The sequence below is a fragment of the Pezoporus wallicus genome, unplaced genomic scaffold (genome assembly GCF_028554395.1).
Source record: "Pezoporus wallicus isolate ANWC-B61680 ecotype Strahan unplaced genomic scaffold, APGP_CSIRO_Pwel_v1 contig_6464, whole genome shotgun sequence".
NCBI lineage: Eukaryota > Metazoa > Chordata > Aves > Psittaciformes > Psittacidae > Pezoporus > Pezoporus wallicus.
In genome coordinates this window covers 6,011,240-6,036,989 of record NW_026642130.1, presented here as the reverse complement: position 1 = coordinate 6,036,989, position 25,750 = coordinate 6,011,240, and the positions used below count along the sequence as shown (strand labels likewise).

At 41.2% G+C, this 25,750-nt stretch overlaps 1 protein-coding gene across 3 annotated transcripts in view; it reads left to right on the top strand.

Annotated features, from left to right (window-relative positions):
- EVA1A (eva-1 homolog A, regulator of programmed cell death) overlaps window positions 1-25,750 on the top strand; it is a 202,963-nt gene that overhangs the window by 43,489 nt on the left and 133,724 nt on the right. For all 3 annotated transcript variants that reach the window (XM_057427660.1, XM_057427657.1, XM_057427659.1), the window contains exons 2-3: window positions 12,317-12,531; window positions 23,930-24,053. In XM_057427660.1, coding sequence (XP_057283643.1) covers window positions 12,317-12,531; window positions 23,930-24,053 — 339 coding nt within the window. The remainder of the gene's footprint in view (window positions 1-12,316; window positions 12,532-23,929; window positions 24,054-25,750) is intronic.

The following is a 25,750-nucleotide window of genomic DNA, read 5'->3' as shown; positions in this document are numbered from 1 at the left end:
GTATCCTTTCATCCTCTGTCATGTCCTGAAGTGCTACTAGGGTAAACTAATTTAGCCACTAATTTTTAAAGCCCTAACAAGAATATTACACATTCTGTGATCATATGATGTGATTCTTTGGGAAAAATAAAAGTAAGTTAAATTGGTGCGATATTTTGAGACAGGCAAGGCTTTTCACTTCAGAACCAGGAAGGTGTAGCTTATTAAATAAGCAGAAAGGAAGCTCCTGCATTAATGCTCTATCTTCAGCTGAAGGTACAGAGACTATCTTGGTTTTACTCACAAACTCTAATTTCCTGTCCATACCTCAAACGTCTTTTGCAGGAGCAGCATGTGGGAATTTGAGGTTAGTTAACTTCAGGCTAGTTGGGCAGCCTGACAGCTCAAACTGATGATGCTCAGGATGCCTGTCTTATGTTAAGATTGCTTATATCAAAAAATAAAACCACAATTTACCTCCAAAATCATTATTCCTGCTACCCTGACATTTATCGTTGCTTTATGTGGTCCAGTTACTGGTGAGTAGTAAATTCCCTCTTGGCTGAAGTCAATGGCTTAAACAGAAGATGCTGATCTTTCAGTTTTGCCTGGTTGTCGCATATGCAACACACTGCGTGTTCTGTTAAGGTGATACTTGAAGCTTGTAGCCAAGTAGACAGAGATAAGGCATACCAGAAATAGGGGAGACTCAGGCAAACCTACTTTTTCGTCTTTTATTTTTTCCTCTTTTTACATCCAGTTGGAGCTCACTTTTCTCCTGCGTAATTTTTATCCTTCACAGTACTTTTTGCAAGCAGGTATGACTTTGAGCTCAACCAAGTGGGAACATAAAGAGAGATCATTTACAAATAGATATTCTTGCTCAAAATCTTTCTTCTTTTTAGTATTTCAAGTCTGCTTTCTGTTTCTCCAGTTTCAAGTGACCTAGCCCCCATGATGCTTCCAGTTGATTCTTGCAGGCAGGATGAGCTCCTGAGACCACACTTCTAATTGACAAACAAGAAAGAGATTTATATATCTGTATGAAAAAATATATATGAAAATATATGTATAAGACTATCTATAAATACATATATAAAAGTATATTTTATATTTATATATAATATATACAGACATGTATATTTTAATATGTCTACCTGTTGTCCTCTTTTGTTTTCTCTTTTTAATTTCTTTCTTTTTCCTCTATTACTTCCTTTCACTGTTTAGCCTTTTCTATCTTGTCTCAGTCTCTCCTCATTTCCTTTCCTCTCTTGGGTTTCATAAAGCTGCCAAGGTCTGGCCAAAGCAGAGAAATATGCATTTCACAGGTGAAAGTCATGCAGAGGCAGCATCATAGTTCTTGTTGCAGGTCCTGGGGAAAAGGATGCAGGTTCATTCTGGAGCCGTGGCTTTCACTGAATTTGTCAAATCTACCGTGAATAAGTAAATAAAATATGGAATTGAAAGCAGAAGGAAGAAGTATATGTTAAAATTCCACTGTTGGAAACAAGCTTGTTGGAAACAAGGCCTAATTTTTGAATTTTCTTGGGAAGTGAGTTGTGAAAGAATTGCGCACAAGGTCTCTAGATTGGAGTGGAATGACAAGTGTGGATTCTCCACAGTGTCTCAGCAGAGCTCACATTGTATGTCTGTGAGCAGTATGTACCCCTTCCTGTAAGCGGCGAGGAGAAGCAGACAGGCCAACCCAATATGGGTGATAAGCAAACTTCTACTTTATTTGTGACGCAGTTCACACATATATAGGAGTGGTATTCAGCCACTCCTTCTTGGTATAACAGTATTGGTTAGCCCCACACAGCTTCCTCCACATTCTCCTCCCATGTCTGGTTTCCAGTTACCTGTGGGGCCTGCCCCTTGCCTTGCTCGCACAGGCCTCTAAGGCTCCATTGCCTTGCTCTTAGAGCCATTCTGCAACACCTTCCACCACAGACAACAATTTGTCATTGTCCTAAATGTTTCCTGCTTCTTCAGTGGAAAAATTTCTAAGATGCAAAGCCAATCCAGAGTGATTTGACCTACTTGAGCAGGAAAATTGCCTATCCCCTGCCCTTATGACACAATGTCAAATGAGGAGGCCTTGAATTTCACAGTTTGCAATAAAAAAAAATTCTAATAGAAATGACCGTGGCAGAGTTGAAATCGGTGAGAGTGACTACAGCCTGATTGGAAGTTTTTTCTGTAGGATAACTCTTCACTGCTAAGATGGTATTTATACATTTAAGTCACACTGCATCATTTCATGCAAGGTAACAGGATTTCGGATTTGCTCTCTGGAGTAACAGGAATTGTTCAGCAATGTGACCTGCCAGTTGAAATCTACTTTTTTCAGAGATGTAGGGCTCTCTAAGAGCCCCAGAGCTGGCTCCTGGCACTGTGTGCAAAGCGCTCCCATCTACTTGTGATGGCTTTAGCAGCAGCTCCCATAGGGTTATGCACTTTTGCCTTCACTCCTGCCATTTGCCCTGGTCTAAACAAAGCTGCCATCTCTCTGTACTCATAGTCTTGCCAGAAGAAGTTATCCTGAATGGGCAGAAACCTGTTTATTTAGTGTTGGTGTTTCTTAGCCCTTGTCAGATTGTCATGGCTTAGTTCTTGATTTTCTTAAAGAATTGGTCAGTGTGGATGAAGTCTTGTCTGTCACTTGTGTGGTCAAACAACTGTTTTCTTTGTTCCATGTCATAGTGTGATATGCTGTGCAAAAGCTTTCTTTCAGTTTAGGTGGTAATAGAATACTTCCTGTTGCTCCTAGTAAAGCTGTATGCAAAGGCCAGGTTGCCTTTAGGCACTTCTGCTATAGCTCTGCAGACACACATAGTTATAGCAAGACTGATATATATTTCCCTTGCTGCCTGTTTCTAATACAGAAACAAACCCTTCCCCCTATGTTTGCAATGATGGAAGTCTGTGTTTTGATCAAATTGGACAGTACCCAACCTTTTCTGTTGGTTGGTGCTCTGTTTCTTACTGTCACACTGCATGGGGACATAAAGGCGCTCTCACAGACCTTACCAGAGACCTGATGCACAGCAGCTGCTTTCATGACAGATGCTGAGTATCTCCTATTTTTAGACAACATTTGGAACTGAATCTTCTTAGGTATGTGGTGATCTTGTAAACCCTGTGCTTTCACAATACTAGAAGCAAAAACAAAAGGTACATTCTCTGGGAATGAGGGTGCATCAGAAGACTGCTGTCAGGCACTGTGCTCACCAGCATTGACTCCTCTGTGGGTGATATGGCTAAGGAGGGCCCAAGAAGAAATTTGATGGAGATAAAGGGGTGCCTTGCAGAGACTTGTAAGCTGTTGCTTCTCTGGGTGTGGATAGAGTGGGACAATGATTGCAGATTGACTGCACAAGTCATGGAAGTGCAAATTCTATGTTGTGCTATTCTATTCTATATTTTGGGTTAAGTGGTCTAAGATGTTGATCACTGTAAAATCTTCTTGGCCTCTTGAATAAGTAGTAAGACATTCAGTGAGCTCAGAGCTTGTGCTGAGGGAAGTGGATGGATCCAGCTCCTGACTCCTTTTGCTGTTACAGAAGAATATTATGTTGTTAAATCACTTTAGCAGCACATGAATAAGTTGGTCCCTGGCCCTTAAGAAATGGCACGAATTTGATATCAGCAATTTTAGTGACTGGTGCAGAAAAGCTGTCAGTCTCTTGCCACAAAACCCACTAATTCTTGTAGGAAAGGTTGAGCATCAGCATCCCCTGGGAGCAGGCTGTGTGGGGACAGATCTTGTCTGAGCTCCTGAACTTCTCTGCAGGCAGAACTGACTAGGGCTGCAGGAAGGCACCAAGCTTTGGGATTTCTTTTTTCTTAGCTAGGGTGTTTCCATTTGCATATAGATTTGTAATGATGTTGATTTCCAAGGGAAAATTTGTTTTCCATACGAATTGCTACAGAAAAGGGTGGGATCAAAAGGACTTTATTGTGGAACTGAAAGTCAGAATAAACACCAGTGAAGTTTGTCTCTATGAGGAAGTTTACCAGCAAAGGTGGCTTGGTAGTTCTGCAAGTGTGTCCCCATGTGACTACATTTACTATGGAAAATTATATGAGCATCATTATGGCAGCCTAATTATAATCACTGTAGTTTTTCTGTAAAAATCTCTTGTATATAAGCCACCTAGAGAAAACTGTCTTTTCAGTATAATAAACCTGTTATAACTTAATTTAGAAGAGCTACATGACCCCTGGTGGTGTGAGCTCTTTATCACTACCTAGAATGCAATAGCAAGGCCATAGTGATTTGTTTGTGTGATGACTGTGTTTGGAAAGTACTTGGTTGACAGCCAAGGAGGGAAAGCCAATTGAAGCTGCTCAGGAAGTATCACCCACGTAGTTCCTTCAGCTATAAAGTGATGACCTTAACCCTTACTGCAGCTGTATCACTAGAATAAAATACTGCCTAGCTTGTCTATAGTGCATGGAATTCATCTTTTTGGGCTGTCTATAGTGCATGGAATTCATCTTTTTGGGCTGTAAGTAGTATACACTGAATCACTCCTAACATTATACCTCTCATTTTCTGAGTACTGAACCCCATAAAGCTTCTCAAGGTGACCTGGTAATTATCTTTAGGTTATGCTAGACGATATATATTATAAATATGATTGTGCTATGTGCAATGTGCTTTTATATAATTGACACATAATGTGTACTAATGCATGCGAAGTTATACTTTTTGCAATTAGACTTTAATATTTATAATGCTGTAACACCAACATATTAATTATATAATGTATTAATATTTATAATGCTATAATACTATTTTAACAAAGTGTTCTAAAAATTTTAGTGCTGCAAAAAATTAACTCTACAGTTACAGTGGGGTTCAGGCTTCTCCTGTAACTTAAACTAGGAAAAATACTCTGCAAAGTTAGGTGCTTGTCGTTTCTGGTTTTTTAACACGTGTGTATGTTTGTCTGCATATAATATCTTCACACATGTACACACATAAATGGAATTTTTAGTGGGAAGTGTTAGGAATTGCTAGATCAGGTAGCCTGATAAAGGCAAGGCCGTGAACACTCTGTGTTCCCAGGTGCAGGCAACAGTGATGCTGAACAGCTATTGCCAGTAGAGATTTGTGTGTCTCAGGCCACTCGGATCAACACAGGTAGAAACAGCATTCATGCAAACACAACAGCACCAGCAACCTCATCCTATTCCTCTTTCTGGTTGATCAGGATGAAAACACGCTGGGAGAAAATATGCATGCATACATATGATGTGGATCCCCCCCAGTAACTGGCCTTAGATGGTCCATGTAATAGCTTGTTCATGGGTCTGGTCCACTCTACTCCAGTCACCTCACACAGATGTGTGCATGCAGGCATGTCTCTCAGTTGTCTTCCCGTAACTGGCCTGGGCCTTCTGGTCTCTCCTCTAGCAAACTCGCAGGTTGTCTGGTCTCTCCAGTATTTGACCTAGACCTGTGGCCACTTTCACACCTGGCTCCCAAAGCTCTTATTCTACACGCCAGCTGGTCCAGCTTGACAGTCACTAGTGATCAGAGACAGATGCATTATATGTATGTCTCACCTCACTTGCTCTGTTTGCTAGCCAGACACATGCATGGACCTGCGGTCTGACTCTGGTTGCTGTCACTGAGACCCCATACATCCTCATACAAACAGATCAACGGAAGAGGCTTTGATCTGAAATAAAGGAGCAGGAATAAGCAGCTGGAGAGAGGGTTGCAAATTGGTGAAATCCTGGGCAGCTCCTTCCAGCCCAATTCTCTGTACTGTCAAATTCCTTTAGACATTGTGGCTGCCTGCAACCATACAGCTAGTAAAGCAAGAGTTTTTTTAAAAAGTCCTTGTATCCAGAGGAATTGAGTGGTCAGCCCCTAGAATTGCAGATCACGATACTGGTACAGGATTATAAGAGAAACTCTGACAAACTGGAGGGAGTCCAGTGGAGGGCTAGTAGGATAGTTTGGGGTTAGAGCACATGCCATAGGAGGAGAAGCTGGAGAAGAAGAGATTAAGGGGTATCCAGATGCTTCCTGAAAATGGTCATACATAAACCAAAGCAAGGTTCCTCTCAGGTGCAAAATAAAAAGTCAAGAGGCAACAGACATGAGTTGTAACAGGGGAAATTCTGAGCACTTATTTGGAAAAAAAAGTGCTTTAATCAGAAGGGTAGTGAAGCATGTCAGAGAATTCCTGTCCTTGCAGTACTTGCTCAAGGCTGAACAAGGCGCTGAGCAGCTTGATCTCACTTCTATATTGGCCCTACTCTGAGCAGCAGTTTGTGCTAGATCACCTGTAGGAGGCTCTTCCAGGCTAAATTTACTCTCATCTAGAAAGACAATTTTTTAAACTCTATTCATTTGCCTTTTCAAATTGTAAAAGATCAGAAAAAAAACCCAAACAATCTTCATAGCCATAAAGGTTTTAAAAACTTGTTTTAGAAAAAAGTAAGTTCTCAAGAAATCATAGATTTATGGGTCATTCAAAGAACATCATGTTGAAATAGCAGACAATATTGTATTGGATTAGAATTGGATTTTTAGAGTGATTCTTTAAAGTTCTAGGGCCAAAATACTTGCAGTTGGACTTGCTTATTAAATTCCCCAGAGCTATAGCAGCAGGCTGTGGAAGGGCTGTAGTGGTTTATTGAATTCTATAGGAGTTTACAGTTAGTAAATTTAAGGGAATGATTAACAGTAATCCTCACTAGTATCTGACCTACATTCAAGTCTGCAGAGTTTAAAACCATCACATTTTTATTCCTGTCACCTCTAGCCTTCACCAATCTAATTTCCACTCCCTTCTCATCCTTACACTAGCCCATTATGAAATACTACCATTCAGGTTTTACAAAATGTTACCTTGTTTAGCCTTGAAATGCTGGCACTCAGCTGCAGTTCTAAATTCACTCTTGTTTTAAAGCTATTTTGCTAAGGTAACACTGGATACTGTTCAGAGCTGCAACTGCAGTACATAAGATCAGACAGTGGGCAAGGAATTGTTGAATTAAAATAAGAATATTTTCCTAAGTATGCTTACACGATGTTCAAGTTTATTCAGTGTTGTGTGGTATCTGAAAGGTGAAAGGGCTGGGGAGTAGCTGAAGTGAAAGCAAATCTCTCTGTGGAAGGTTTGTAACAGCAAGTTTTAACCTCCGGTATTAGTAACAATGCAAAACAAACCCCACTTGTCCGTACTAGGCTGCTCTGTGATTTGAGCGAGCTGCTTTTACTACTGCAACCACAGGATTATCAGTAATGCCTGGTATGAAATGCATTCATTGAGTTACTTGCTCTGGCTTTGAGCCTTGCCTGGGATCACATTTCAGCCCTGTTGGCCTGTCCTCGTGGCCTGTTATTCTATTCCACTGGCTTAGCACTGTTTCTGTGAGATATTATGAGTATCAGTGTTCTGCATATAAAGAATAAGCTGAAATTCTCCACTCCACAACCTATCTGAAAACCAGTGTGGTACAGGGGTAGTCTGAGCTCCAGAAAAAGTATCTGATTAAGGAGTCTCCTGAAAGAAAGTTCTGTTTCACGTTTAGAATCTTAAAACGTCTGCAAGGAAGGTGAGGAAACTAGGAGAATAGAACAGTAAATACTGGCACCACCAAAAAAAAAAACCAACCCAGGATTAAAAATAAAAGAATCTGTGTCAGCCAGGAGCAGGACAATGTTTTATTCACTAGCACAGTCAATTGCACTGACTGTGTGCGTTTCAGAAAATGGAAATCACTTGTTTCTAAATATAATGTTAATTATTCAATATGTTGGGTTTTTTTGTTATACGTATATACTACTATAAGTGTAACTGCAAAAGCTCAGAATTGGATATTTTAAGAAGACGGTACTATAGCTTAGATATAACTTGATGCAGATATCAGTGAAGCTCTGGCTTGAATTATGTGTAGTAGTTCATTAACTGTTAAAATCATTTGAATTTCCTTGTAATTTATTAGAAGTTTCAGATCATACCAAACTGTACAAAGAGTTAGTTTTGTTGTGATTGTCTCTGTTCCTACAGCACACACCCACAGAGATGTTTCCTGGTGAAAGATGAAATTAAAATTCCTCTGATAACTGATGAGTTGGTGTGTTGCTATGGCCCTTGTGAATCAAAAGTAGAACTATATTGAGTGGAAGCAGAAGAGGACTTACTGCTTTTAGATAACCATGGTTAAAAAGGATGTATGAATGTGTGTTTGCATACTCTACTACCCTGCATTTGGAGGTGATGGAAGCTCTTATGTCATCTGTGCTTTTGTGAAGCAACTCTATTAGTTGCTTTGATTTGAAAAAGGCAGGGCTGTTGCTCTATGACAGTAAGTAAAGAATTATGATTAGATTTACAGTACCTGTAAAATGATGATATTCTGTATGAAACTGTTATTTTTCTCTAATCTGTATGTGTGTTAAGGGTTAGAGCTGTCTGTTGGATGAGAACCGAGCAACAGTTCCCTGGAGAGGTAATGGTGAAAATGGTTCTTGGGAACTGACATTGCTGGATGGGATAGAGTTACATTCATCATTAAGTGTTTTATATGGCAAAGAGTGAAGTTAATTGCTGATGACTGACAGGAGTCGAAATCTGGACTTTGGAAAAATAAATTGCAAGTGGTGTGTGAAAGGCAAATGTCTCTCTTGTTAGAGGGAAACTGACCTATTGTTTTTGTGATCTACTTCTTTTGGTTAGTCTGTCTTTGGAGTGTAAATCCCTGCTTTGGTAGTGACACTGGTCTCTTGAATCGGAGTTGTTTAGCACTTGATTCCTATACATTGATTTAATTTAGGAGTGTGGATGTCCACCAGCAAAGATTCCATGTCCTCAACACAATCCTTGAAAGAAGAGAAGTGCTAAACTCAAAAGATTTTGACATTATTTTTGTTATCCCAGATTTTCAGAATGTATAGCATTTGGAAAAGTTGGGGTGGCTTAATGCTTTAAATTTATTTTATGCTTTTACCAGACTTTCAAATGAAATATACATTTTTGAAGAAATGCTCAAACTGCTACCTGCTCTAGCATTTTCTTTGCTACACAGGCTAATAAGTGAGCCACTAAAAAATTTCCTGATAAAATCATGAGAATTTATGTCACTTCCGCTTTGGATGAGCTATAACAAAATAGGGTAAATTTGACTGTAGCAGTACAGCTGGAATGTTTTCCTCAAATAATTGGTTCCTTTCAGGTCCTGGATATGAAAATGGTGATATCACATCCCAGAATTTGAGGGTGAAAAAAGGAGAGGCAAATGTCTTTGGCCATCTTTAAAACCAACCTACCTTACGTTTGTTTTGACTGGGTACTTGTAAGACTGTAGCTTATATCCCATAATGCAGAGACATACACTTGATGGGGAATGGTAACATATTTGATAATATGTTTATTATCTCAGTTTCTTGACTTATATTCTGTGGTTTATGAATAACTGATTGGTGATCTGCTGTATCATTTTCCTAAACTAAAATAGTTTCTTGCAGCTATCCAAAAGAGATTTATTTGTGCTTGCCAGGAAGGAGTCTAAGAGTTCTGTAAGCTATACCTTGTGTCCTTATGGAGGGCTTCTTACCTTGGTATACAAGTGCCATTGAAGTCCTCAAACACCTGGCATTTGCTACATGTTTATGCATTTAATTCAGTAAAGAGCATCCCAGTAATATCCTCCCTGGCACCATGCAGTGGTACAAAATGTCACTGGAGACTTGTTATCAAAAATTCAGCAAGGATGCTGAAAACAATTCAGGTTTTGGGTAAGAACCATGAATCAATGGGTAACAAAATGCCAACGCTTGCAAAAGAACTAGCAATGAATGTAATGCAAATTTGGAACACTTAAAGGGGAAAAAAAGTGCAGTAATTCTCTACAGCTGCTTCCTTTTGCTCTTTGAAGATCATCATGTCAACCCTGATCATGTCCATGCTTAATCCAGTATCTTCTCTCTGACAGCGGCCAGTGCCAGATGTTTCAGATACTGTGCTTCGTTTATTATTAGCCAGAAACCATCAAAGTGTTCAATCCCTTCAATATCTTGAGCTTGAATGAACTTCAGTTATTTTAAGATTGCTGATAGAAGATGAGAGGAAGGAGTTGTTTCAACAAGTGATCTGCACTAATTGCAAGGGTTGAAGTCTTCCCTGATCCTGAATTGGTAATGTGAAAGGCATGTTCCAGGATGGTGGTTCTGACAGAATAATTGAATATCCAGAGAGTCCAGTAGAGTCTTGACTTCGTCTTGGTTGTATTTCTCTGGCTCCTTAATAGGTCAGCCTCAGGGAAAAGTCCTAATGCTGGAGTAACAGCATGGAAATTAGGGTTTAATATTTTGTGTTATATTCTGATTTTGCTTGCAGTTTGCTTGTCCTGATGCGCATCTTGTATGATTGCCCTACTTTCCATGGAAAAGGGCTGATCTGACTGCAGGACTAGGTGGACAGCATCACACAGAGCATGTATTTTACTGACTGGGAAAAGAGTTGCACTCCAGTACTTCATTTTATTCCCAAAGTGCTTTCTTGAACAAGTGAGATAAAAGAACTAAATTAAATAGTGCTATTCCATGATCTGATGCATCCTTGTCACTCTAATTACTGGGGCTGTGTCTCAGCCTTTTTCTTATGAGCAAATGCAGCCCTGGGGACTTGGAAATTACTATGTTGATTTGAGTAAGTATCTATTTGGCACACACCTTGAGGCACTGTAGCAACAGAACTGTTAAATAAGAACTAAAATTTAGAGGAATCAGAGGATCCAGCCCTCATAGTGCAGCTTGAATTCTGAAGCTAAATTAGTGTGTGTTAGTTATCTCTGAGAACAATAATTACAGGTGTTTTGGGCATCTTGACCTTTGTCTTTCTCACAAGTCTTGAGCTACGTTTCAGTGTTGGTATGGAAACAGAACTATTCCCCTTCAAAGTTCTGGATGTAAGTGTTCTATTTTGGAGAGTAAAAGGAAGTTGCTGGATATGGCCTTAGAGACAGAGAAAAGGCCAGGGAGTGTTTAACTTAGTGGAGTAAGTATACCCTATACATATATCTACAAGGATAGCTAGAGATGATTCTGAGAAAGCCATGTGAATTCTTTCAAACCACATGAATTGTGCTTCCCTGTGTCCGTTATCATGTCTTGGAAGATAGGATGATGAATGTGAGGAAGCAGTGCACCTTGCAGTAATGAAGGGTAATTGTATACCAAGCTGGCACCTCAATATAGCAAAGATGTTGAGATCCAGAAAAATCCCTTTGGCTGCCAAGAAGGCAAGAGTACTGGACCATACAATAAATAAGAGTCCGAGGGAGCTGCTCTGTTCATATAGGAGAAGTAAAGAATAAGGAGGGTGGGATCTAATTACTGTTTTACACTACCTAAAGGTATGGAGGAAATGGAACCAGTCTTTTATCTGAAATGTACAATGGAAGAACCAGGGGGAACAAAAAAAAAAAAAGTCATAACATGGTAAATTCCAATTGCATGTAAAGAAAAAATTTTCATTGTAAAAATTGTTAAGCATTGGCACAGGTTACTCAGACAGGTTGTGGAGACCCTATCCTTAGAGATATTCAGAACCGGTCAAGGCCTTGGGACACCTGGTCTAAGTAGGCCCAGCTTTGAGCAGGTCAGACCAGGTTGCTCAAAGCTTTATCTGGTGAGGTCTTGAAAACCTCCCAGGATGTAGGTTGCACAACTTTTCTGGGCAACCTGCTCTATTGCTTGACTACCCTCACAATGAAAAAGTGATATCCATATATCTGGTCTCAAACTCTCTTATCTGTGCCTGTTACCTCTCATTCTCCCACCATGCACCACTGTGAAGAGTGTGGCTCCATCTCCTTACAGATCCTGGCAGGCTGCTATTAGTTTCCCACAAAGCTGTCTCTTCCGCAGGCTGAACAAGCCATTTCTTACAGGGCAAGTGCTCCAGCTCCCAGCCATCTTGGTGACCCTCTGTTAAATTAACTCCAGATTATGGAAGTCTATCTTGTATTGGGGGTCCAAAAATTGCATGCAGTGTCTAAATGATGAGTCTGGCTCAGCTGCATTTCCTGTAAACTTGATAGATATGCTGATGGAAATAAATGGTATGACTGGACTAAATGTTTGGAGCATCTAACTGTTGCCTCCACCAAGTATGGCTGAAGGTCATACCATCAAGCCTCCACCCCTGGCATGTTATTGTCTTTTTCCTTTCTGCTTGTGTGAGATGAATAATAAAATCTGTGTCCCTTATTGCTTGTAAATTGTGTGTTTCTTAGACTGCAGTGGTGTAAATCACCTAAGTATTAACTTCCTTTCACTACTGATAGTTTTTTTTTGTCATTTTTGCAGGTTACATATCACAAGTACTAAAGAATTATACTGACCATGCCTGCGATGGAGAATATGTCTCTCTGAGATGTCCTCACAGAACTACCATCAGCATCCAGTCTTCTTTTTATGGCCGAATTATACCAAGTCATCAGATGTGTCCTTCTCGCTATCCCCACTCCTATGCAACTTTAATTAAAGAAGATGTTGCCTGTTCGGTTGGCACTTCCCTTCAGGTAACTGCATTAAACTGAATTTGTTCATTTGGGACTTCAACTTTTGTTGGCCTGGCAGCGGCTCTCCATGCTGATGCTGCATAGAACTCTATTAAGGAGCACTACCCAGCATGGCAGCACTGGCACCTCACACAGCTTAGTGAATAATTCATCTTGGTAGTTTAGACAGGACTGAATTAGATTTTGCTGCTGAATCTCTCAACTTTCCTGTTACTCTGGTCAGTGACAGTTCAAGAATGTGATTGAAACAGAATTACTCTGCAAGACCACAGTGTGTTTGACTGGATTTGATGGTAGTTTTTAGTTTTCCTTCCCAATGCTTAGCTTTTTCAACACATTCAGAAGTTGCTGTCATTTTTTTTTACTTCAGAGCTGATCCTATTTCAAGAGACTTTTGGTAACTTGAAACCTAGAGAGAATCCTGGGCTTTACTTCTGACTCATTTGGCTCTTAGGCCACTGTAAGTGATCATACATCACTTAAGCTTGTAATGTCCCAAGCACTGGTAGTTAATCAGCTCTGTCCATTTATGTAGGGGATGTTGACTACACGTACCCTCCCAAGAGAATATGTGACGTCAGCAAATCAAAGGATTATTTGTAAGGTGCCAGTGTTACTCAGCTGTCAGCAGGAACAAATAGAATCAGAAACATGAGTAGGCTGATGCTGTTGTGATGAATGGGTTCTGCTGCTGGATGTTGAAGTAAGCCCAAGACTTTCCAAGTGCAGGATTTGGGACTGAAAACTTTTGGGCAAAGATCTTAAGCATCTAGTCTGTTTATGGCTATGAATCAATAATAACTCATAATAAAAATTTATAGCAGAACTAGATTAATGCACCTACTGGGTGTATCATAATTTATTTCATAACTTGGCTAAAGGCCAGAGTTTCCTACATCACTTCTCTTGCATCAAATGTTTTTAAGAGGCATTTACAACGTATTTTAAAGTTGATACGAGTGCTTTGCCTTCCTAATGTCAGTGGTAAGTTCTCAAGAAATTGCACAGGGTTGGTGTTTGCTGTAGTGTAACCCTTAAGCTGACAGGTTTGCAGTTACCTTCATAACACTCCACTGCACAGCAAATGACTGAGATGTAGTGTGGGAGGATGCGGTCCTTAACAGTGGAAGGTTTTCCCAGATATGATAATGAAAGTTCGTAATACAACAGACAGGAGCCAGTTGTTTTGTTTAAGGTGGGGGAACATGGACTGAAAACTTTGGCAGAGGCTAACCTTCCCTACTTTCCTCTGTTGATTTACTGCAAAATTTACTTGAAATACTTTGTTTCCCAGCATGATTGATAGCTATGTGCATACCTTTGACCCTTGTGGGTGAGTGGCCCACTTAAGACATCTGGAAGAACTTGAGAGCAGGGGGGATGTAACCTTTGGCTTTCCCTGCCATGGTTTTATGTGCAGGAGGGATTTCAAAGAAATCCTTACCTGCTTGGCTTAACTCCTTGTGTTGTCAGAGCTGTTCCCATTAGCTTTGCCTCCAGCACTTACAGTACTTGTAACTACAGTTCCCCTATCTATCAGAGTAAGAACTGTGTTCTCTGTAGGTAGTCTTGCAGCAGATCTCTTGTACAGTATGTTTGTTACATGACTGAGACTGGAATACTCCTGTTCACCCATTTTGGGGATGCAGATGTGCTAAGGAAGTAGCTGACATTTTCTGTTCTGCCACAGATTTCTTGGGGGACCTTGGGAAAGTTCCCGAGTCTCTTTGGAGGAGATCCACAGTCCCTCTTTGGTCCTCCCAAATGTGGCTTTGATACCTCAGTGTGCTGTGCTTGGCCAGGGTGGGGTGAGTCCAAATGCCAGAGATGAATCTTGTCTTCTTTCTCAATCCTTGAGGGTGTGAGGCCTCTCTGAAGGGTAATCCAGAAACTCCACAAGCTGAAAGGCAAGCTGCCTGCAGCTTGCTGACAGGAAATACATGTATGTAGGAAACTTGAAAAGTTATAGACAGCGTGTAGTTTTGTGTTTTTTTTAAACTCTCCTATATGGCTGCTATAGGCAGGACCAATTGTGTGTATATTCTGACTGCAATTTAAGAGTCAGCCAAACCAAACCCTTCAAAATTAAATTTATAAAATTACTGTGTCTAATCAACCCCATGACTGTATAAATTTGCTTGCTTCTCTGGAGAGTGGCCGGGAGGGAGGGAGTGTAAGGGGGAGTTTATTAATACTATTCCCTGCAAACTCTACCTGTGAGTAAAAGTTCATTCCCATTTAGAAGCTCTGTCCCTTGCAAATTGATAGTTTAGACATTATTTCTATGTTAAAAATGGAAAAGGGTTGATTACACTGAGACAACTACTATAAGCCACCCTTGTGTGGTTGGCTGCCAGGATCCCTTGCTTTAGTCACTTGTTTTTGTTTGAAATGAAATGCAGATCACTGTTGAGAGCATGTCGAAGACATTAAGGCAGTGGCCCCAAACTACACATTTCTGTTAGTCTAACACTGCAATGTCAGATTCAGCGGGAGATTTCCAAATGTACAAAGAATTTGGACGTTCATACCGGGATTTTAGTTTCAATGTGGCTGGTCTCTTGTTAACTTTTTGATCAAGTCACATGAATATGGACAGATGAGAACAACAAACTAAAGTTGTCTTGAAAGCTGGACATTATTTCCTTTTTAAACAGGTCCCCTTGCTCCCCTCACTCCACTCAGTTTAACAGGGGAGCCCAGAGTTAGCCCAAGTCACATGAGATACATGTCAGGAAGGAAGGAGAGTTGGAACATCCTTGAGATATCTTGAAGATGGAAGTGTAGAAAAATCCTACTCATCGTTTAATAGCAGAAGCTAATTTGGGACACTAGTGTTGTTAATTAGTGCTCTGGTCTTGTATTGGCTCTTTTTTACTTTCTTTGTGGAGTCCTGCAGAGAGTATTCCTGGCTGTGAAGTAATGGACAGCAATGTCCTTGTCCCAGACAGGAGGGATGGTTGGGGAGAGAGAAGAGGAACATCTGGAGCTTTGGTTGCTCTGGTAAAAGGGACCCATAGAGTGCACTGTCCTGCTTGGCAGAAGTTTGTGAGGAGGAGCCTCATGGTGGAACTATCTCTTATCTTGCTTTCGGGTCAGGAAGAGCAAATGCCAGGACCAAAATCTGTTAATCTTTTACCCAGAAAAGTAAATCCTTGAGTATTAAAGGTCATTTAGGTGTATTGAAGTCATGACACTGAAAATGGTTGGCAGTATGTAAGAGGGTGTTTATCCACACTGAATAATTTCTGCAGAGAAATGAGCTGTATTCCCACTAGAAAGTCTCTGGGTGCTGAAGAGCAGAACCGCATCAGCATCGTCCTGTGTGTTGGTGTCTTTGTGATGACCTGTATCTCCCACATACCTTTATCTCTTTGGAGAAATAGTGCAGGTGCAGTTGGTCTGAGCTTGCAACGTAACAATTTTGAGAACTTGGAGATTTTTTTAGGTGTGTGCATTTTGTTTTGCAGTGGAACTTTGCTCTGTCCCATGTCAACCAAATAGGGTTGGTCAACCTTGGTCAAGTCTATTTTTAACCCACCCAGTGTCTGATTTTTACTGTAAGAGTGTGGAGAATAAGCTAACTTACATTGCTGCGCAGCAGAGGGTAACATAGGAACACCTGAAGACACCTTTTACCTCAAGGGTATCTGCTGGGGACCATCGTCATCTGCTTTAGCCTTTCCTTTGTGCCATGGTTCTCTCACCTGCCACACTACTGAATACTTTTGCACTTCCATGAAAAATATAAGGAAAGTGGGAACAAGGAAGCATCTGGGGAAACAAGGAAACTGATAAACTGATACATCAGCAGTGTATGTTTATTCAGATGAATACATAAATGCTGGCACAGAGGACAAAGGAGAACAAGGAGTGTTAACAATTCTGCATTGCCTAATGATAAGTGCCTCCTGATAAGTGAATCCATTTATTAAGAAACCTAGCCACTTCTAGCCAAGCTTAGAATGCTCAGCCTGTGCCTGTGAAAATACATGGAGGCATGTTTATCTGAGGGAAGCTGCTCAGCTGAAGAGGACTTTGGGAGTAGCTTTCTTACAAAGCTTTCCACAGCTGTTCATTCCTGGATCAGTATTCCTGATGTCACCTCTTTTCAGTAACAAACCACTCAAGGTCTATATGGAATAAAGTTTAATTGATGGTCTAAAATTATAGCTTATTACCAGAAAACTAGATTACACTGGAATACCTGCAATATTCTCATTTTGGTAAATTGCCAGAAAAGTAAAATCACGGCTTATTTGGAAGAAAAACAGAAAGTCCTGGAGCAAAGCTTAGTTAGGAGAATAAAAAGCCCTGGAAAGAATCCATTGGTTTCTGCTCCCACATATTTATCAAAGACATTGTAGGATAATTTCTGTCTTCATGTATACATGCACAAAAATGAGCAGGAAACTGCACTTCAGAGGAAAATGTTTTACCGTGTGACTTGTGTCCCCAAGAGGAGTGGTGCTTAGGAAGGTGCTGTGGAGCCAGTCATGCCTGTCCTTAAAAAGATTAGTTAGTTTGGAGAGGGAGCATAGGCATTGGCTGTGGCCTGGGTTTCTTTTAACACTCTCCAGGACAACCAATCCTTGGTGATAAGAATCACTAGCTCTGCTGATGTAGTATTTCCTTTTGTCCTTTAAGTGAGATACAGGACACCTTTGCTGCCCCACTGTCACTCTAGCAGCATGTAAGGCACCAGTACAAAAGGGAGCGGATCCCTTGCATGCTAACCACAGGATTCCCTGAGCCCCTCTTCTCCCATTTTTGTTTGCACCTACCAGGAAGGTTTCTGAGACAGAAAGCAAAGGGGAGCTGACCTTTTTGGTGGTGGAAGTATGAGATAAACTGCCCACTAGCTGTGTGACTCTCAAAGCATAGGCCAGTTGTTGATCACAAAATGAGGGAGCTGCAAAGTATGTGTGTGTTTGTTACCATTTCTGAAAAGGGTTTTGTTTTCCCCAGGAATTCTGGATTAGCAGTATGGCAGAATAAAATACAAAGTAGAAGAAAATGATCCAACTGCTCAACTTTCTTTGTAGGGCAAGGACAGTGGCTTCTGCCATGCCTAGTCAGAGGATGTTGCACCGTCCCACTGACAGGACAACCGTAAGTGACTTCAAGAGGAATTAGAAAGGGTCCTTTCTTATGCCTCTGAATGTCTATAAGATGGTAATGGTCAAGAGGAAAGAGGGAGGAAGTTAATAGAAAGGAAGAATAATTGTCATCAGTACCACTGGGAGGAGAACACAGTCATATTTCAAATTAGATCTCCACAGCTTAGAGACACCTTGAATAAGTAAAGTTTCAGTCTCAGAAATGTCAGTGAATTAAAGAGAATTTTGGACAACTCTTTGTCAGACTATATTAATTACTTTGCAGAGGATGGTGAACCATGAGCTTGGGGTCCAGAAGAGAAGTTACTGCGGTGCTGAAGTTGCTCTTAAAAATCACAGAACCTGTGCAGCTTCATTCACGAATTTTGCCGAGGCTGAAATATTACTCTCTGTCAAGCAGCTCCCTCAGCTAATTATTTGCAAGTAGAAGAACTGCTTGATGCAGAGGTCACGATAATCTCTAAATTGCCATGTCTGAAATCTTTGGCTTGACTGAAATAGCTCATCAGAGCAGTGTGATCGTGTACTGCAGAAGAAGAGACACTGGAGGCAGAGGTGGCCTCCCTGGTTAGGCAGGACTGCTCCCTGGAGTGTATGCCTCCTAATGCTTTGTTTACTCTAAATTTAAACTTTCTATGTCATGGGGCTTCCATCATCACCACTAAGACCCTGCTTGACAGTATAATGGTTTGCTCTCAATGTTTTTTTTTTTCCACTTTGTCTTTAAGCTTTCTTTCTTTAATCCGATGACTTTTGGTTACGCATCCTTTTGTATTTCTTCAGTTTAGACTTCCTCTCCTTTTGAAGCCTACCCTGCATACAGATTAAATTTCCCACTGTTAGGAAATGTAGGTAATGTTAATTAGTTGATATTTGTAATGCAGCTTTTATCGGGTCCTTCTACTTGCTAAGCATGTTCCTGCTTTTTGTGAATCACTGTCTATGGGCTCTTTCAAGGCTCTGCCAGAGGAGCTCTGGTGAATCTTGCTGTTGTGTTTTAACGTTCCATACTACTGCTGCCTGCCCTACTGTTCTGCTGGTGTTTACTATTCCCGTAGCAGAACTGGTGAAAGGGAACCTGTGCCCAATTTTCAGCTCTTTATTTCACAGTGTGGTGTGTTAATGTGAGCCACCAAATGTGTGAGCATAGTTCCCTCCTGCTGTCTGCTATGCTGTTGCAAGGTCCAAGGGAGAGTGATAAGAGATAGCTAGTAGAGTGCTAAAACCTGCCATAGATCAGCTGTCAGGATTCAGATCCTTTGATCACTTCTTGCAATGCACAGATTGAATGTGGTAATTTGGACAAAGATGGATTACTTTCTAGTGAAGCAGGCTGGGAAGGTTGCTTGATGAAGCCATAGGTGGGCAACCTGTATCTCAACAACATGGATTTCACTTCCTCATGTAGTCTGTTCTTCCATGTTGCTGATTTGTGGGAGATCTTGCTCCATGGACTTCTGTAATTTGTGTGAATGAATAGAGAGGAACATGCGACCTTCAGATAATTAGAAAAAACAGCTGTAAATAAGTTTCCAACTTGGAATTACTAAATTTGCTGTATGTTTTAAAGTAATACCAACATTTGGGGTATGTAAAAGAGTATCAGAACTCACATGAAATGCAACATGAGGGGAGATGAAACTAGGTGATCTTAAGGTCCTTTCCAACCCAAACCATTCTATGATTCTATGAAGCCATTATGAATGCATTGTGCTGCATGGCTTTTTAGGAAGATTTCATGCTGCCTTGTTTTATTGTATTTACTTCTTCCCATTGCAAAACTCATGGAATTGCATGAAACACAAGTGTTGATGTAGCTCCACCATAATGGCTGTACCTGAACTGAATTTGACCTAAAAATGCTTAATCATATTTTTAAAAATTACTGGTATCTTCTTGTGTCAAATTCTTGGTACAACTCTCTGCCCATCTTAACTCTCCGAGTTACTCTCCTCAGCAACATACAATTTGGGCAATTATTTAGTGGGGTTCCTTTGTGTAATTTCATGCCTGACTGACATGCCCTGCAGTTATCTTTATATTCCTTTGATGATGGAGGCTGTACAGATCGCAGCCCTGTGGCAAAATCCTAGTTCCCATTGAGTATTACCCTTTGCTTCTCTAGGTCCAAAGTTTCACCCTAAGTGTGTTGAACCTACAAAGTACTACAAGGGACTAAGAACTAAGATAAATTTAATTGCCTTGGGTGTTAAGCTCAGTTGTGGTTTATTTTAAGAGTGCAGGGGAAGTGCTTCTCAAAGAGTGATTTGAAGGGATGGAATAAAAATGAGTGCACCCTTGGGAATGGCTGAGGACAGCCTTCTTGCAAAGCTCACATCCAGTTCCAGATTTAAAAGGTTGTTATCTAATGAGCACAAGCAATTAGTTAGCTAATGAACACAACAAAATGAGCACGAAAAATGTGTTTCATCTTCAATGCCCACTAGAAAGACATGGTTTTGAGCTTGAGGCTGCCCTTGCTTTAAGACCTGGGTCACCGCAGTGAGATTAATCCAGGGCATAAATCACAGGGTTAGATTAGTGTTTGTTTTACTTGAATTCACATTTCTTGTTCTCTTATCTCTGCTAAATCTTGCAGCTTCTTGGCTCAATCATGAACCAGAGAACAGAATGGGTTTGAACAGTCACAACTTTCCCTCCTGAGCACTGGCAGTCAGCCCTGAGGCTTGATTTACCACTGGAACACAATTATAAAACAACACAATGCAATTAATGCATCTTCCCTCTCTGTTCATGCCAGACAGGAATTCTTCCTCCACCTTCTTCAGTTGGAGTGATTTTTGTAATATAATCTAATCTAATGCAACTCTATTTTGCTTTACTCGGGAGTCTACCAGGTGGCAATGACATAAACAGCTGACTATATAGCCCAGTGAGGAATGATTCTGTGTGTCTACTACTGTTTCTGTGCAAGTTCAGATTGCCTGTGGGCCTCTTTTTGTTTGGTTTTGTGGTTGTGTTTTCCCACCTTTACAGCTGACAGTGACAGCCAGAAAAACCAGGCAAATGTAGAAAAAATGCCAAAATTTTTCCAGCAACTAAGCAAAAGCTGCATGAGCTCAGGACATTCCTTCACTACCAAGTAAACTCACAGCCTTCCTTGTGTCATTCCAGCTGCAAATACTTCAGAAATGACATGTGACAACTGCAGGAGCTCTAAGACTGTCTAGAAGTATTATTTTTGAGAATAAGACCAGAAAGCCAAGATCTTGGTTTGTAAGGGCCCCTGTAACACCAGATGCACTGGACCTGCAGAAGAAACCTGGGTCATTTTGTCATGCATGTGCTGTAGAGTTGCTGTGTTGCACAGTATTTAAGAAGATGCTGGTATATAGCACATACTGATGAAAGCAGGGCAGAGGAAGATCTCTGTGTATGTAAGGATAGGTAAAAAATGTATGTGCAAGTTTTTAAGTTGTTAAAGGTGGTATAACATCTTTATTTTCTATTTCTAAACAAGAAAATGGCACAATGAATCATTGCTGATTTTCTTTGCATTTTTTTTTTCTGGTGTATTTCATCAATGAGCATTGAACAATTTTTATTTTTCATTTATTTTATTCTTTGTGGATCTATTTCATTATGTCTAAGACTTTGCTTAACAGTCTGCAGGATATCTCAGATATTAATGATTTCCCCTTTCGGGGGAGACACAGTATTATGGGAATAAAAAGGAAATACTGATTTCTTTCTGCTGTGAAGTGACTTCTTCGTGTCGCATGTCATGGCTGTTATCAAATTAAGTTGAAACCACAGCTAAACACTAAAACCAATTGGCAGCATATTCAGTCTCAAGAATGCTTCCCTTTTTCTATGGTCTAACAGTGACATAGAGGACTTTTGCTCCTTAATTTAAGTACAAACTTCTCCCTAGGGCTCTGTGTTGCTTTGCATAATGCAGGAAGTAAACTCAGGAGGTTTTACTTATGTGAATGCATGAAGTAAGCAAGAGCTGCCAAAAGTTAGAGGAGAAATAGCAAGATGAAATAGCAATATGTGGAGGCTGTCCATGATTATTATTCTCTGAGGCTGGAAAATAATTGCCTTTGCTCCTGGTGCTGAGCCTAAGGACAGATGAACAAGTGCTGTTTCAGGGATTGAAGCTGAGGTTTTCAAAGAGGTTTCTTGTTGGCCTAATCAGTCTCTGCTGAAACCCAGGGTGGTTTTCCCACTGATTTTAATAGCACCTATTACACAATGCTGAAGGCTTTTGAAAATCCCTATCTGCTATGAGCAGAGTTCTTGACCAGAAACCCGAGCCTGCTGCCTTTGAGGGCAGAAAGCTTCCTTTTTGGGAAAGAAAACATTTGGGGTGCTGTTTCTTTCCCTTTGCTCCATATTCTTAGCACTTCTTGTGTGTAAACACAACCATGGCTTTCCAGTACCTGCAAATCCTTTCAGGTCTGCAGTGATTTGGAGAGGATTTCTCTCCATATGTGGAGCACTCAAGACTTGTTCCAGTTGTCCTTTGCCTTTTGAGATCAAAAGGGGTATCTGCGTAGAGGCCTCACATTCCTTTTCAACTCATTGGATTTTGCATTAAATTAAATTTCACATGCTGAGTGAGCAGTCAACCCTTATGAGCCTAAAGGAAAGAATATGTTGTTCCTATGCATTTTAACGTGACGGTCAAGTTGCGGCTAACACTCCCATGCACCTCCTTCAGTGTTCACCTTTCAGCCTTTCCACCCTGAGCCCTGTATTTTGAAATGAGATGCCTGCATTTTATTACCTTTGTAAGTGGAAAAGGACAGCATATGTTCTCTACTTGCTAAAAAAGGCCTGAATTGTCTTGGTTTGAACTTTAAAATAAAGGTCAGACTTGAGGCAGGCACAAAAGGTGAAAGCTTTGGGAAGTTATGAGCAACCACAAATGAGGCAGTTTCAAATCGCACTTGAAACTGGAACAGCTGTTGTTCCTGTTGTTTGGGGAGTGACATTTAGAGTTATAATGCTAAAGATTACATGCATTATATTCAGGGAGAACTAAAAAAGAGAGTAGTCACTGAGGCAGAGCAAAAATTAGTCTGGTGGTGTGTGGCGGAGAAGGAACAGCCTTTATATTTATGGCACAGGGATAAGATTGTGGGAAAGCCCAAATATTGAAGTGGGTGTAGGAAAGGAGAGACCAGGGGAGTCTAGGGGAATTTCTGAGAAAGGATTTTCCAGTGCCTCCTTGGATGTGAAAATTAATTGTTTTGGGACTGGAATGCGCAGCTCTGTATTGCAGGGATTTAACAAGGCTGGTGGATTACCTCACTCTGTGGTCTCAAAGTGCTCTGACAGGTTCATGTGTGTCAGGCAAACATTATTGTAATTTTAGGGCTTTAGGGGCTCTACAGGAGTATGTAAATACCACCTAAGCCATCCAGCTGAATTTAAAACTTAATTACTGCCCCACTTAATAATATTTTCTCCCCCCACTACTGCTTTGGAGGATCATAGGGTTAAAAGAAATCATTAATCTTCCTTAATGAAGCTATTTTCTAGCATGAGACAGAATGCCTTGCCCCTGTGGATTCCGCAAAGGGGTTTTTATGAGTATTGTGAATGGAGAAGTGGGGACCGAACACTAGAGGAAAAGCAGTCCAGAAAAGGTGATAGGACCCAAAATGTTGGTGGTGGGAGAACCCTCCAACTCAGAGGCCCCTGCTGAGTTTAGCTAAAAGGAACATGGTAGTCATGGGGGAAGAGGAGTGAGCCCTATTAAAAACTGAGTTGGCTGTATAACAGTGTTCTCACCAGAACTGCTTATTATTGGAATACCAGCAATTGCCAAAGCTTTTATGCAACTGAGGCAAGACCTCTCTTGAAAGCTGTGCTTGAAATTGTGCATCTCCAGAGAAATCTAAAGCAGAATTGTGGTGGTGGAATTCAGTTCTCTGCTTTTAACTGTCAGTGCTGATCCATGTCCTTAAAGCTGCTTTTCCTGGGACAGTGCTGGCTTGTACTACAATTAAATTGCATGCAAATGTTTCAAGATCCCTGAGACCCTCCCAGTGCAAATCCCTCCTTTTGTTTGCATGAAAGGGAAAGAAATCCTGCTACTTTAAACGGTTCAAAGTTTAGTCCTTTGCTAGTCCACAGCTCCTGTAGTACCTTCTGTACTGAGCACCATTACCTGCCTTGTGCTGGGGCCGGTTGGGAGGCAAGGATGACCATGCTGTTTTCCTGCTTTTCTCTGTTTGATGATCCCTTTGGTGGAGATACTGAAATGCTGTTGTTTCTCTGTTTCTTGTGTGCATCCCTGGCTGCAGAAGATGCTGGATGAGTGTCAGGACAGGCGGAGCTGCCAGTTTCTCGTCAATAGCCGGCTGTTTGGTGCAGACCCATGCCCTGGAACTGGCAAGTACCTTATCGTGTGGTACAAGTGCAGGCCAAGTGAGTATCTTGCTATCAAATCTGTTTGCTCTGGTGAGACCAAAACATTTTTGTACTTTTGCCAGAGAGGCCTCCTAGGACTTTTTGTTCCCTTCCTCCTTTATTTTAGGTGCAACGTAATCCCCTGGGTGTGAGTGTTTCCCCTTTCCCCCTTGCTTGCAGCCTTGCTGGGATGCTGCTGCTCCAGCTCCTTCCTCCTTGCCAGCAGCCCAAGTTGCAGATTGCTTTTGCAGGTGCCAGCAAAAGCCTTTGCCAGCACTGAGCTCAGACTATTGGCGGTGGGTGGGCTGCCCTCGCTCCCATCTGCAGCCGCTCTCCTGTCCTAGTGGGCTAGTGGGAGCTGCTCACTTTCCACCTGCCCCTCCAGGGGAGAGGGAGCTCTTTGCATGGGCAAAGACTTCAGACCTCGGTGCCTAAGGCTGGCACTGAAGATGGTGATGCAACGGGAAGCTCACCTGCCCATGCCATGCCATGCCATAATCCAGCTTTTAATTGCTCCCAGATCAGGCTGGGAAACATTAATCTGTGTTTTGTGTGATCTCATTAGCTGTGTTTAAATTAAATGGGGCTGGTGCCTGGATACTGGAAATGTAATCATGGAGAGGAGTGAGCCTGGTGTGGCTTTGACCCTGGACACCCAACACCCTCTTGGCCAATTCCTGGCCCCACAGGGGAGTTAGCACAGCCTGGGCACCATTCTCCACCAGTGTTTTGGAAGCAGACACATTAGTTTTGATAATGGACAAGCTGTGCCAACTGATTTCAGACACAGAGCAGGACCCAACTCTGAATGAAGTAGTCTGAACACAGCATTTCAGATTGGCCTAATCCCAAGCCTTGTAGACATCATAAGTAACAAGGTTCCAGCACCACATCAGCAAACTTTTTGGGGAAGAAGTAAAAAAAAGTTTGCACAGGGAAGAAAAACATATCTGATTTCAGAAAAGGCTTGAAACAAAAGCAGAAACATTCAGACTGTCAACAGCACAGAAGACTTTTTGCCCCAGCACGCAGAGGCCTGCGCTAATGAAGTGAAGGGATCTGGCAAGATCTGTGAGGAATTCAAATGAAAAGTAGGTAATGAAGCACCTGCATTTGTTGTGGGGTTTTCGTGAGTGATTGTAACATCCCCTGTTGGGTGAGAAATACATCTCTCAGAGAGGGGTGATTAGCAGGGTGTTCTGACAAGTCCTCCTGAACCTGCAGGTTTTGTATCAAAGCTTGCTTGAAAAATCTGGCTATTGAGGCCTCTGCTGAACTTTTGAAGGTACAGAGATTCTATCTGTGCATAAATATTTATGGCTTGGCATTCTTTGTTAATTACAGATATGCTAGAAAAGGAGTTAGTGTGTCTGCTGGGTAGGTGATTTTCCTGCAAGAGAGCAGACGAAGCTCTTTGAAAACATTTCCCCAAGACAGTTTTTCAGGCAGCCCCAATTTTGGAGGGTGAAACAGGGTAACCGGACACAAATTACTGTTTCTTAGTCCCAGGGCAAACTTTTAATCAGAACCCACTGGATTAATAACAAGCTTTGAAATATACAAGGATTAGCTTTGCACAGAGTTACCAGGACATGCTCAACCTTTCCTTGATTTAAAATGTGAATTTTAAGTCTCACAAACAGAATCTAGTACTTGTATGGGTTTGGTAAGCCTTTCAATCTTTGTTTTAATGAAGGGACTGAAGAAAGATGGAT